Source organism: Neolamprologus brichardi, unplaced genomic scaffold (assembly GCF_056152115.1).
Source record: "Neolamprologus brichardi isolate AB-2024 unplaced genomic scaffold, ASM5615211v1 NODE_ptg000032l+_length_1147064_cov_1, whole genome shotgun sequence".
In the NCBI taxonomy this organism is placed as follows: Eukaryota; Metazoa; Chordata; class Actinopteri; order Cichliformes; family Cichlidae; genus Neolamprologus; species Neolamprologus brichardi.
This window is the reverse complement of record NW_028270039.1, coordinates 570,471-583,905: the sequence shown is the minus strand read 5'-3', so window position 1 is coordinate 583,905 and position 13,435 is coordinate 570,471. Positions and strand designations below refer to the sequence as shown.

The following is a 13,435-nucleotide window of genomic DNA, read 5'->3' as shown; positions in this document are numbered from 1 at the left end:
CCTCAGCCTCCCCGGGAAAGTCTATGCCAGGGTGCTGGAAAGGAGAGTTCGTCCGCTAGTCGAACCTCGGACGCAGGAGGAACAATGCGGTTTTCGTCCTGGTCGCGGAACACTGGACCAGCTCTTCATCCTCTCGAGGATACTTGAGGGTGCATGGGAGTTTGCCCAACCAGTCTACATGTGTTTTGTGGACTTGGAGAAGGCATTCGACCGTGTCCCTCGGGGTGTCCTGTGGGAGGTGTTGCGGGAGTATGGGGTGTCTGGCCCATTGCTACGGGCCATTCGATCCCTATACAACCGTTGCAAGAGCTTGGTTCGCATTGCCGGCAATAAGTCGGACTCGTTCCCGGTGGGTGATGGGCTCCGCCAGGGCTGCCCTTTGTCACCGGTTCTGTTCATAATTTTTATGGACAGGATTTCTAGGCGCAGCCAAGTGGCGGACGGCTTTCGCTTTGGTGGCCTCAGAATCTCATCTCTGATTTTTGCGGATGATGTGGTTCTGTTGGCTTCATCGGGTGAGGGCCTCCAGCTCGCACTGGAGCGATTCGCAGCCGAGTGTGAAGCAGCGGGAATGAGGATCAGCACCTCCAAATCTGAGGCCATGGTTCTCAGCCGGAAAAGGGTGGAGTTCCTGCCCCAAGTGGAGGAGTTCAAGTATCTCGGGGTCTTGTTCGCGAGTGATGGGAGAAGGGAGCCGGAGATCGACAGACGGATTGGGGCTGCAGCTGCAGTAATGCAGACGCTGCACCGGTCCGTCGTGGTGAAGAGGGAGCTGAGTGTAAAAGCAAAGCTCTCAATTTACCAGTCGATCTACATCCCTACCCTCACCTATAGCCACGAGCTGTGGGTAGTGACCGAAAGGATGAGATCGCGGATACAAGCGGCGGAAATGAGCTTCCTCCGAAGGGTGGCTGGCCTCTCCCTTAGAGATAGGGTGAGAAGTTCGGCCATCCGGGAGGGGCTCAGAGTAGAGCCGCTGCTGCTCCACATCGAAAGGAGCCAGCTGAGGTGGTTTGGGCATCTGACAAGGATGCCCCCTGGGCGCCTCCTGGGTGAGGTGTTCCAGGCATGTCCCACCGGGAGGAGGCCCCGGGGCAGACCCAGGACACGCTGGAGAGATTATATCTCTCGACTGGCCTGGGAACGCCTTGGTGTTCCCCCGGACAAGCTGGAGGAGGTGGCTGGGGAGAGGGAGGTCTGGGCCTCTTTGCTTAGGCTGCTGCCCCTGCGACCCGGCCCCGGATAAAGCGGATGAAGATGGATGGATGGATGGATATCCACATTATTGTATCTCTTGCAGTATCTGAGCATATTCATTTGAACTGGTTTAATTCCATAGGGAGTCTTCTGTAATTGCCTTACTGATACAACTATAATTAGCATCGTAGAGCTTGGTTAGTCTCTAGCCAGTTTTCTTCCCAATTATTTCATTTGTGATGATTACCAGCTGACTTGTATTTTGAAAAATATTAATGTCTACAATAGAGAGTAAATGTTCCCCCACAGACTGGTACCGTCCCAGTGGCAGCCCGGCTACGACAGGAGACGTCTTAAATCCATCCTACCTCAGTAGGATCGCTAATAAGAGCTCATCCTACCGACTGAATGCCAATGAGGTTAAAAAGTCATTAATTATGTGTGTGGTGTCCTGCGCTTGTTGGGAGTAAAGGAATCCATAACACTGTTTTCTTTAGATATGATCCAGGTTGTAGCTGTTTGTTTTCATGGATCTTTAATTCATGAATATTATTTTCTAAGCTAGCAGTTATGATGCTTTTGGGCCTCCTAATACCGTTGCTTTATAAACCTCATTTTATTTGTTTGTTGTTTTCTTTTCCTGATTTCTTGTATAATATAATGATTTTTCTGAACTATATGCTTTTATTCTAAATCTTTAAGCCTTTTACTGTGTTAGCTCTTAATCTCTAAACTTTTTGCAGCGTGCTACAATAGGGAAGGAATAACCTCGCCATTGTCATTTTCCAACAAAGCTGGTCCAGGTACTTTTTAGTACCAGGTGCGCTGGCGTTTCAAGCAATCCGAGCAGGTACTAAAATGTGACGTAGTTAGACTGCATGCCACTAATTGGCTGGTCAGCCGTGTCACTAGATGTTAAATGTTGTCATTGTAGTACTTACATTTGTAAAGCTTGTTTTAACCTGTATGTTTAGAGATTTTTCTGTTCCTCCCCTACATCTAGGTGGGGGACGCGATAGCTATAGTGTTTAACTGCAGGCACATCCTACGTGAAGTTCTGCTTTCTTATTAAGTGAGGATGTTTACTTCTTGGATTTATGACCTCACCTGTGCTTGTGTACGGTTAGACCGTTAGAGGGGTTAAGCCATACACAGGGTGAGGGAAGATGACCCTTTGTGATCAGCAGGAAATCACACAAAAACACCGACATCCACATCCACACACACACACACACACACACACACACACATCCACACACACACACGCATGCTTCTACATGCATACAAACACACACTCAGTGCCTTAGTTTTATGACGCACCACAGGGGTTTTTTACAATAAGTGTTTGTGAAACTGTCACAGAATAAAAGGCTGCAGGGAAAGATGGTTCTTTGGAGCGGTCTGAGACCGAGGGCAGAGGCGCTGCAAACAGGCTGCCTTTGCTAGCAAGTTAAAACCGGTTGAGCTGTTTGTTTTGCTCTCTTCATGGGTGATAAGTCTCTGAACTAGCGGGCCTACTGAAGCGCCCCACATAGCAAGGAGGTCTGGCCCAGATCTGGTATCAAGCAGGCACTGCTGGCTGACTTCTGGCATGATAAGACGTATGTCATCCAGATGTGGGCCAGGCCTGGCATAGATGGTACTGTCTATGTGATGGCATGCCACATCTGGGCCAATTGTGGTTTGGTTTGTGGCCCAGGCCCATAAAAAACAAGTCGTCCCTGGATCCGGCATCAAGCTGGCACTTCTGAGTGACCGGTGTCATGGCAGGGTGTATGTCACCCAGATGTGGGCCAGGTCTGGCAATGATGCACTATTTACGTTCCTATTTTCCTATTTTAGTTAGAAGACCTAAATGCCATGTTTCAATACTATACTGCTATGGTAGCCAACGTTTCAAATGCAGGTTTGACAGGTTTGTGAGTTTACACTTTATCCAAAACCTAGTGATGGTTTACTCATGTTTACCACTGAGTGGCTGTAGGTCAGGAGGTAGAGTAGGTCACCTACTGATCGGACGGTTAGTGGTTCGATCCCTGACTCCTCCAGTCTGCATGTCAAGAGTGTGAATGTATATGAATGTAGTTAGGAAGCACTCAGTTTAGAGAAAATTATGTGACTGGGTGAATGTGGCATGTAGTATAGAGCACTTTGAGTAATCTGGGACACTAGAAAAGTGCTATATAAGAGTCAATCCATTCACTGTCTGAACAGAGTTTCCTCATGTTACTTTTGCACTGTTACATGGCTTGATTAAGCTACACATTAGGCTGACATCTGGGGCCAGAGCTGAAACTGGTCTGGGCCAGCACAGGGTCAGGGTGTCTGCAACTGGCCCGTGGCTGCACACAACTTACACATGGCCCACATACCGCAAAGAATGACGGCCCTTTGGTGGCCCAGATCAGGTTTGCCAGAGGTACTCCACACATGGGCCACATACCGCAAAAAATGACGGCCCTTTAGTGGCCCAGATCAGGTTCAGGTACCCGAGGTAATCCACACATGGGCCAGCACAGGACCACCAGTGTGTCTGCAACTGGCCTTGTGCGTCTGCAACTGGCCTTGTGCTGGCCCATGTGTGGGCCACCTCTGGCAAACCAGGTCTGGGCCACCAAAGGGCCGTCATTCTTTGCAGTATGTGGGCCATGTGTAAGCACATTGTTTGGGCCACACCAATTTTGCTATGTGGGGCAGACCCAACATCTTCTAAGTGAGGTGTTTTTACCATGTCCAGCTGGCAGGAGGATTTTTATAGATTCGGGACACGTTAGAGTGATTATATCTCTGGAGTGAACTCAGTGTACCCCCAAGAAGAGCTCCAGGAAGTGGCCAAGCAGAGGGAGGTCTGGATATCTGTGATTAGATTTTAGCCCTTGTGACTGGGAACCCAGATAAGCAGCAGAACATGGATGTATGGACACAACGACACTCAACAGTACTTCTACTTAATGTTAAAATCACCACCACATTTGTGGGTGAGTGGGGGAGGAGTCTACCTTGTAAGCAGCTTCCCTCATGAACTGCTTTGCAGGCATTTTCCAGATGGCAGGAACTGTGATCACCCATCTGACATCACTGTTGTCGAACTCGCCGCCTGTCTGATCACTCAGCTCCTGTTGAAAGAACATTTAAACGCGCCATTTAATCCTCATGCATTTCAGGTTTAACTGTGAGTTCATGCCACCAGTCAGAGCCTGTGAGCTCAGAAGCAGCCATCTCTCTCTGATTAGTCCACTGTGCATGCTTCATCACTGTAGTACCTTTAATTCATAATGTTTGTGAAGTGTTTATGAATGGGCTTCAGGCTAAAGCTCAGTGTGTGCCCAACAGAACTACTAACATATAAAGCTTTGACACTAAAATGCATAAAATTCAGAATGAGAAAATAAAATAGGCCTTAAAGGATTTGCTAATCAATGCATTTTGCTTTGATTTAAATTCTACACACAATGTTTGTCAACAGAAGCTTAATCAAAGGAGAAAATATTACTTTGCATGAGTAAGAGAACAGAAAACATGTGTTACCTTCAGTGCTTGTTCCTTAAAGAAAGCCAAAGCATAGGCAAAGATGTCCAGAGCTTTGACACGCTTCCCATTAGCTGCATGGAGGTCAGTGTTGATGGACAGGTTCTGATTGCAGAGAGAAGACATCACAGTCAACATAGCACTGCTAGTTTTCTTTCCCTTTGTGGATTGTCCACACGCGTCTGCTACCGCGCCACACTGTACAATCTACTCCACACATTCTTAACGACCTCTCAGCCATGACCAGTTTAGACGTATCAGTTATTGTAACATAGTCACGGGTAAACATCTAAATTTGACAAAAACAGCTGGGCTAAAAAAGTGTCTGTGAAGTGACACCAACTATTCTGACACTGAAGGACTCACAGCCATTAGATCATCAGTTTCATAATGTATGTAAAAAGGTCTGTATCAGATGCAACAGTATGTTTCAAGTAGCCACATATTTAAGCTCAGGGTGGGCTTAATGGCAGTGGTCTTTCTTTCGCTTTTCAAACTTCTCATGGCTCACGTCTGTACCTGTACTTGCTGGAAAAAATAGAAAGTGAAACATTTTTACATTTTTACATATCACTATAAAGCCTATAACTCAGAAAACTCATCTACATGGATGTTAAAATCACCCACAATAATTATTTTATCTGAGCTCAGAACTAAATTAGATATAAAGTCTGAGAAATCAGACAGAAACTCTGTGTAAGGCCCAGGTGGACGATAGATGATAACAAGTAAGACTGGTTTCTAAATTTACGTTTACCCTTAGCCAGCAGTTTTAAATTTCCTTCAATGTCGCCTGCTCTGGCCCCTGGAAGACAATTGACTATGGTTGCCGGTGTCTCTAGCTTCACATGTCTGAGAACAGAATCACCAATTACCAGAGTTTGAACCCCAGCAGGTGTGTCACCGAGTGGGGAAAAACGGTTAGACACATGAACAGGTTGGTGGTGTACCTGGGGCTTCTGTTTAGGACTATGCTTCCTCCTCACCATCACCCAGCAGCCTGTTTCCCCAGCTGCTTCGGGTCTGCCGGGGAACAGCTAGCGGGGCCTTTCGCTATCTTCGGCTGCACCAGCTACAGGGGCCTGGCTAGCTACGGGTGAATGAAGGGTGCTAAGCCGAGTCTCCAATTCAGTGATCCATAGATGCAAATAGGCCATGCTGCTAGCGAGCCGGCTACCAGCTAAGCTAAGCTAAGCTAGTGAAAGCCTAAAGAAACAGTAAGTGAATACTGTGGTTATAAATTAGTGAGTGAACACACAGTGTGCTTCAGAATTTGTCCACTATCACTGCCTTTCACCTGCCCAACGTTTGCTTCGAAGCTCTGGATTTGCAGCTCGGACCATTCCTGCTACAACCCCTCACTCGGGTTAACGACTCCTCCTCCCAATGGGAAGAAATGCCTATATGGGGTTTGGTTGAAAGGGCAGCTGCCTACACAGAGAAGCCCAGACCTCCCTCTCCCCAGCCTATACAGGGGAACACTGTTGCATTCGGACATCTTCGGACCTCTGTTGGGACATCTCGTCCACCAGGTGCTCAGGTGGCATTCTTATGAGATGCCCAAACCACCTCCACTGGTTCCTTTTGATGCGGAGGAGTAGCAGTTTGACTCTAAGGAAGCCATTGACCCTCTGGAGAAATTTCCACCACTTGTATCCACAATCTCATCCGTTCCGTCACTACTCAAAACTATTGACCACAGGTGAGGGTAAGGCTTAGGGGCAACAACTCCTCACCGATGGGGAATGGGCACACCAACCTTTTCTTGCTGAGTACCCACAGCTTCTGAAGGGGCTGATTCTCATCCCTACCATTTCACACTCCACTATGAACCAGTGCAAGCTAGAACACATCACCTATAAAAATCACAGATGAGATTATACGACCACCAAAGTGAAAATCTTTAAAAATACTGGTGGTCGCCTGTAGATTCGCCTATGGTGTCCATTTCAAAATGTTACATTGCCTTGCTCTTGAGATATGCCTTTCACAAACACTGAACGCCCTCCTTTTACACCTGAGCAGTAAAAACTGCATTTTGTATTTACTTGGTTCATCTTTGTCTGATATTAAGGTTTGTTCGATTAGCTTCCCAAACAGCAGGACCGTCACATTTCCCATCAGATGAGTCACTGAGTGATGACGATGGAGATCCCGCCTGGAAGAAGAGCGACCTAAAGCTGCTATACTCATGATGTAATGTGTGTATATACTATGTGTTGGGCAAAGTACTGAACAATGAATTCCTCTGTTTTGTATATTAGTGTGTGATTTTAAGTAGTATGTATAGAATAATGCTAATGACGGGCTGTCCTTACTGTGAAGCAGTACGAGTGGTCAGAAAGACTAGGAAGTAAAATGTCAGTGTTCTTACTGCAGTGGTGTGGAGCTTCATTTTGAATTTTTCCAGGTAAAGCCAGTGTTTGGATTCGCTGGGGTCCAGGTCGTGATAGAAGTCACGAGCCGCATAACCAAAACTGTGGAACTTCCTGTCTGGAGTGAGGAGGATGGTGGTCGGTGTCTTCTGATTGGATACACCTGGGTCCCCGCCCTCCCAACGCCTGGAAAAAAACGACAGGTATCAATATATGTGCAATAAATCTGCTTTTAAGTGAATAGAGCAGCTAAACTTGTTAAACAAATGTTGGGTAAGGACTGATTATTCAGGAAGAATTAAGCATCATTCAACAACTCACGGCAAACTTGTAAATAAACCTTTAAATTGTTGAGTTCTCTGAGGCCTCATGACCCCACTGGCTCACTCACACCCAGCACTTATGGACAGAGGACTTCTGTTATCAGGGCCCTATTGTTCCTGCGCCTCTAAACCTTAAAGTGTGAAGGCCCTATTGTAATCACTCTGATTTATTATCTGTCTTTCACTGCCTTTTTGAAGGATTTAACACACTGACAAACTCATTAAAACGATTTTGCCGTAACCAGCCGCTGTACTTTTGAACATGAAATGCCATGTTTTACCCTTTGGGGTACAGTTTTGAGGTGGTTGACCCGAGCAACTTGAAATTTGTCCAGGAAAGCCTTAAGGAGTTGGTCTTTGGTCACATGTTTGAGGGCGTGACCTTTGATGCACCTCCAAGGTTGAGCCCATCCACCTCAGAATCACACAAAACAATCAGAATGTGAACACTTCTCGTTTCCACGATCGCTTTCTTTAGTATTTTAGACCTTTTTCCCTGTTTTAGTGAAGCCAGTGACTCTAGTCTCTCCCCTGGACCTGTGATTAATTGCATTCCTGTGAACCTTCTCTTCAGTCTGCTTTTGGCTCCGCCTTTTCCCCTTTGGCCTTCGGACGTATCCAAGCTAAACGCTTACAGGTGTTTTCATTTACAAGTACAGATCACACTTTTTAAAATGGCAAATCTGCTGTTTGTAACAACAGGCAGTGTTGGAGCAGCTTGGAAAAATAAGTGCGATCCCTGGTGACGACAAGTCGAGACAAAGTGCTGTTCAGCTGTCACGGCTCTCGTGATACATGCATACTGTTTTAAACAATGCAATAATTACTGTGTCTCTAAGTCAAGGACTTTAGAGGTTTTATTCCAACACAAGTCCTCAAAGGTGAAAACTGCTCCGTTTTTTTATTTATTTATTTTTAGTTTTCACAAAATGGATTTTATTGGTGTTTTCGATTTTTAAGTGCCAGAAAAATAAAACTTTTGTATCTCTTTGTGTAATCAGCAGAGTTGTGGTTACGACTGTAGAAATAGATTCACAGAAGCCTATTTGATCTTTTTTAGCCAGAACACCAACAAAAAGTCTGCCCGTACTCATCGAGCCTCCCCTCATGATGGTAATGTCACGTGTGATATAGGAGGTCTGTACTGTTTTGTTCGACCTCTGCATATCCAGTGACACATCCTGAATTATGTGGTAAACAAGCTATTAATTTATTAGTATTATTATTTATTATATTTATTTATTAAAGGCTGCGTCTTCTCTGTTTACCTCAATTAAATTCAACAAACAGCTCTATTCAAATACTAATAGCTTAATACTCAGTAATATTAATTACTTAAAGCAGAAAAATTGAACAGAAATCACAGTTTACAGCTACAAGGACAAGATCAGGAAGCCCGTAAAAGTTCAAGAGCTGTGAAAAAAAGATGCAGAAGATATTTAACATTTAAAAGGAATTAAAATGTTTTTGTAAATGTTTTATCTGAACTTTTAACTGTTTATCAAGTTTGGGGATTTATTCTCTTTCACGTATAGCTCTCTTATTTCTTTCTTTTTTGGTAATTTTGAGGCACATTCAACATCTTTGTATTAAACTGAAACATTTCAGGGTGTTGTTCATCACAACAAAACTCCATATTGTTACTTTTAATATTTCATTAACACACAATGAAATGAATTTATTATGTCTTAGTTTTCCATGGCTTTGCTTCAAAGCTGACAATCCTGTATCCAGACATATTTATAACTTTCTAATATGAAGTTGTGCTTCTAAAGCTTTAAGTATAGAATAATTTGAAAATCCGAGGTGACTTCCTGCTTAAGCTGTCACAGTCACAAGATTTTCAGAGAACATAACCTCTGACCTTGACCTTGAGTACAGGACTCACCCGAGACCTGGTCGGGTCTCCCCAAGACAAACTGGTCTTGGGTAAGAAGTTTTCATAGGAAACTGAAAGCGACCTCCAGTGTTCCTCTCTCTCCAGGATGTGTACGTCCTTATCACTAAAAGACTTTGATGAGTGACGAAACGTTTCTCCCACATGCACAGAACTGAGCATGCATCAAGACACCTGCTGGTGTTGGATCAGGTGGTGGGGGCGAGTCAGACAGACCTAAACGTACAGTGATGGTATCATAAGAGATCTGGAGCGGTGTCTCTGGACTGACAGGCTGGGGTGATAGTTCCTATCTTTGAATAAGGGCCCGGAGTCTGTGCTCCAGCTACAGGGGACCGGACGCTAAGCCTCTCTGAGAACAGTCTATGCCGAGGAGTTTGTTTGACCTTGGATACAAGAGGAACAGCAGTTTCTGGAACATTGGGTTCTAAATGATATTTGAGGGGGATTCCCCAACTTGTCTACATGTGTTTTGTTAATATGGAGAAGGCATTCGACAACATCCCTCAGAGTATCCTGGGGGGGGGGGGCTTTGGGAGTATGGGATGGCCAGCACGTTGCTACGATCCCTGTACAATGTTCCCAGTCTTCCCAGTCTGTCTTGTTGAGGAGGGCACAAATAGTTAGCTGCCAATTACAGAGCACAAGCATCCGAGCTTCGTATAGTGAGAGACAGAGATCATGGATACAAGCAGCAGAAGCAAACCTTCTCTGGAGGGTGGATTCTCCCTCAGAGACAGAGTGAGGGGTTCAGAGTCGAGCTGCTCCTCCACATGACAAGGAGCCAGTTCAGCTGGTTTGGGCACCAACATGAAAATCCTGGGTGACTTCCTGTTTAAGGTCAGACATAAATATATACATATACATCTATATATTAGGGCTGTGCGTTACTAGTCGACTTGCCAACTAATCGGCACAATTGTTGTCACGGTCCTGGTTCGGTGACCCAGTGTGTTTGGGTTTTGTACACAAACACTGAATTGTGAGTGTTTGTGTTTTGGTTTCTGTCCTAGTGTTTCTCCCTAGTTTTGTAGTACAGCTGAGTCCTTGTTTTTAGGTTTTGTTTCCCAGAGTTATTCTGTGCTCACAGTTCTGTGTTCCCTCTGTCTGTCCATCTGCTTGTGAATCTGTTAAGTTCAGTGTCTGGTTCTGTGAGTTTCCTGTTTTATTCTGAAGGTCTGTGAGTGTGTTCGGTTTACGCTTCCCCCGTCAGCTCTGACGTCTCCCAGCTGTGTTGCCCTCCTGTCTCCCCTGATTACTGCTGTGTGTGTTGAAGCCCTGTGTGTTCTCCAGCCTGCTGCCGGTTCGTGATTTCCCTCCGTCTCCCTGTGTATCTGCCTGCGTGTTCCTATGTTGTTCTCCTCGGGTCTCCAGTTAACGTTTCAGGTTTGTTTTGTTAGTTTTTTGCAGTTTAGGTTTTGCTTGGATTCCTCCACGCCCTCGCTGTTTCTGTTTGTATCTCCACCTTCAATAAAATCCCCCTGCATCTCAGCTGCCAGCATCTTGGGTCCACACGGCTCAGCCCGCGAGCCGTGACAGTACAAACCGACCAGCCCGCCGGAGGACGTTCCGCCCGGCCCGTCGGTCCAGCCTTCAAAAGGGAAGTGGCGATCATGCCGCCGACGCCCTTCGCCTCAGCTAGACCCCGAGACTTCTGAAGCCGGCTGTGGTGAGCGACAGAGACGTTAATCATGGGTTTTTCAGTTAGCTGCCCAGCAGCCTTCAGCTCAGTCTTCAGTGTCCCTGTTACCTGTAGCTCAATCTCCAGTTCTGGCGCCTCTCAGCCATCCATTATCTCTATCCAGGAGAAAATCTCACTCCCACCCAGGGTGTTTCTCACAACTTAGCTGCTTTAGGTACAGTTATTCACTGCAGGGCCTCCCCAGAGGCCAGGCAGCCCCCGGGGAACGGTGTCAGCGCTGCCTGGGCTGAGCCAGTGCCCTGTGCAGCTCCAGGACCTCTGTGCCTGCCAGAGGTCTCACAGATTAAACTCCAGCAGGCAAACAAAAGCAATGTTTTCACCTTTATGCTGGATGTTCATCATGAAACGAATCTTTTAAATTATTTGCGCAGTCGATTAAACATTAAAAAGTAACTTCAAGTTTAAATTCTTCCTTCTTTTGTCTGTTTTGCTGACACGTTTCTGTGTCACATGTCCAATTAGCTACTGCCAGAACATCTTCCTTCAGCCTTGGTGATAAAAGACTGTTTTTAATTTTTGTTCACAGACTGATCAAGTTCAGGGCACCACCATCACGGTCCACCTCAGTTCCCATTGCAGCGTCAGCCTACCTCATGGTGTGAATGCACTCTGGTTCCTTAGCAAAGGCATAAGCATAACCGCTGGACGTGGTGCCGAAGTCAATGGCAACTACGACCACAAAGGACGGCCCTGACGGCACCTGGTCTGCATCGTTCTGCTGAGCACAAAGAGGAGCAGACAGTTTGGTGGTGTTAGCACATATGATGAGTTCAGAACAACCAATCAGTATATGCAGATAGAAATAACAACATCAAAGTGGTAAAGTGATATCACAGGTGAGTAAATATCTGCAGGATGTTCAGTGTTCACTCTGAATGGCACAATGATGATGGAGACTGCATTTGCTCAGTCCTGCTGTTATGTGACATATGAGTGAAGAGCAGACTGTCTTTAAGGACTTTGCTGTTACTGCTGTAGGATATGTTAAAGAGACCACGACCCTCCAATGCCAGGTGTTGCACTCAAACATGATACAAAGGTAATCAGATTACCAGAATGAGAAGAAACGTGTCACTGTAGGAACAATAATGACAAACATGAACACACGACAGTCACCTGAGTGTGTGACGGAGAGAGAGGTGTAATTCCAGGGTCGCCCATGCTCTTTGCTGGAGAAGGATCAGCCATTGCATCTGTACATGAAGACAGTAAAGGGTTTATTATGCAGTCAGTGCAGTTCATATAAAGTTACACGCTGTCATTTTTAAAGCATGTCTTTAACACTATTTGAACATCAGTAGCAAATTTATTCCTTTTATTTTTCATTTTATGCACCTTCTCTTTAAGCCGTGCAGCCGTGCAGCTGTGATCTTTTGCTACTGTGCAGTGAACAAGGACTCCAGACCTGCAGGTCATCATTTATACATCTATATGCAGTGTTGGGGAGTAACAGAATACATGTACCCGTGTTACGTATGTAAAATACAATATGAGTAACTGTACTCTGTTACTTTAAAAGTTACTGTTTAAAAAGGTGCCGTTCAGTGTCTCAGTCTCGCGGCCCAGGTCTCCTCTACTTGCAGCGTAATGACGTGAAGAAAGATTTTTTGAAAGTATTATTCAAAAAATGATTTAATATGACGGTAATAGGCAGACTGTTCCAGGTATGTAAATATAATAATAACCACTGCAGCCAAGAAGAGAGCCTGACGAGCCCAGCTGTAAGTAAGCTATTAAGACTCGACTGTACACCGTGTTCGTGTTTTCCTCTGAAACAATAAGTTCTGTTGGAGCAGCCTTTCAACGCCTCTCTCTGTCTCTGCTAGCAAAGTTGACCCAGACAACAAAGTAAAGCTAGTTTTCAGCTACGAGCCGACACGAACCCACCGTATTAGCCAGAGGTCCCTTTACTACGGTTCGGAGCCGCGGACCTTCAGTAACAGTAATAAATCACAGCAATAGTACATTCATGTAGTTGTAAACAGCATGATAATATATTAAGTAATCCAAAGTATTCAGAATACGTTACTCTCATTGAGTAACGTAACGGAATACGTTACAGAATACATTTTGGGGCATGTAATCTGTAATCTGTAATCTGTAGTGGAATACATTTTGAAAGTAACCTTCCCAGCACTGTCTATGTGATATAGAGCTGGTTTAAATGAACATTTTTATGATAAGGGTTCATTTTCTCTCCTGCTCATCTTTTTTATCCCAAACCAGAACATTTAATGTATCTTCTGACCACATTCCCACAAACGAGCCTCTAAGGCTGAGGCCGTACGCACTCTTTTTTAAACGTTACATTGTTGGAGACGACCGTTCATTCATCTACAAAAACAACATGCACAGCATGCTTCCTGCTTCAGTCCTGGCTGACTCAACCCTGCGATGTTAGGGGACAACTTTT

The 13,435-nt window shown here is 45.3% G+C and overlaps 1 protein-coding gene across 3 annotated transcripts in view; it reads right to left on the bottom strand.

The window, feature by feature from the left end:
• Window positions 1-13,435, bottom strand: part of hspa12a (heat shock protein family A (Hsp70) member 12A) — a 69,258-nt gene that overhangs the window by 23,043 nt on the left and 32,780 nt on the right. For 2 of the 3 annotated variants that reach the window (XM_087836965.1, XM_087836967.1), the window contains exons 2-6: window positions 12,139-12,215; window positions 11,613-11,740; window positions 7,100-7,286; window positions 4,726-4,830; window positions 4,197-4,313 (exon numbers count right to left, since the gene is read on the bottom strand). In XM_087836965.1, the coding sequence (XP_087693091.1) occupies window positions 4,197-4,313; window positions 4,726-4,830; window positions 7,100-7,286; window positions 11,613-11,740; window positions 12,139-12,215 (614 nt within the window). The remainder of the gene's footprint in view (window positions 1-4,196; window positions 4,314-4,725; window positions 4,831-7,099; window positions 7,287-11,612; window positions 11,741-12,138; window positions 12,216-13,435) is intronic. The other variant, XM_087836966.1, reaches the window with a different exon arrangement.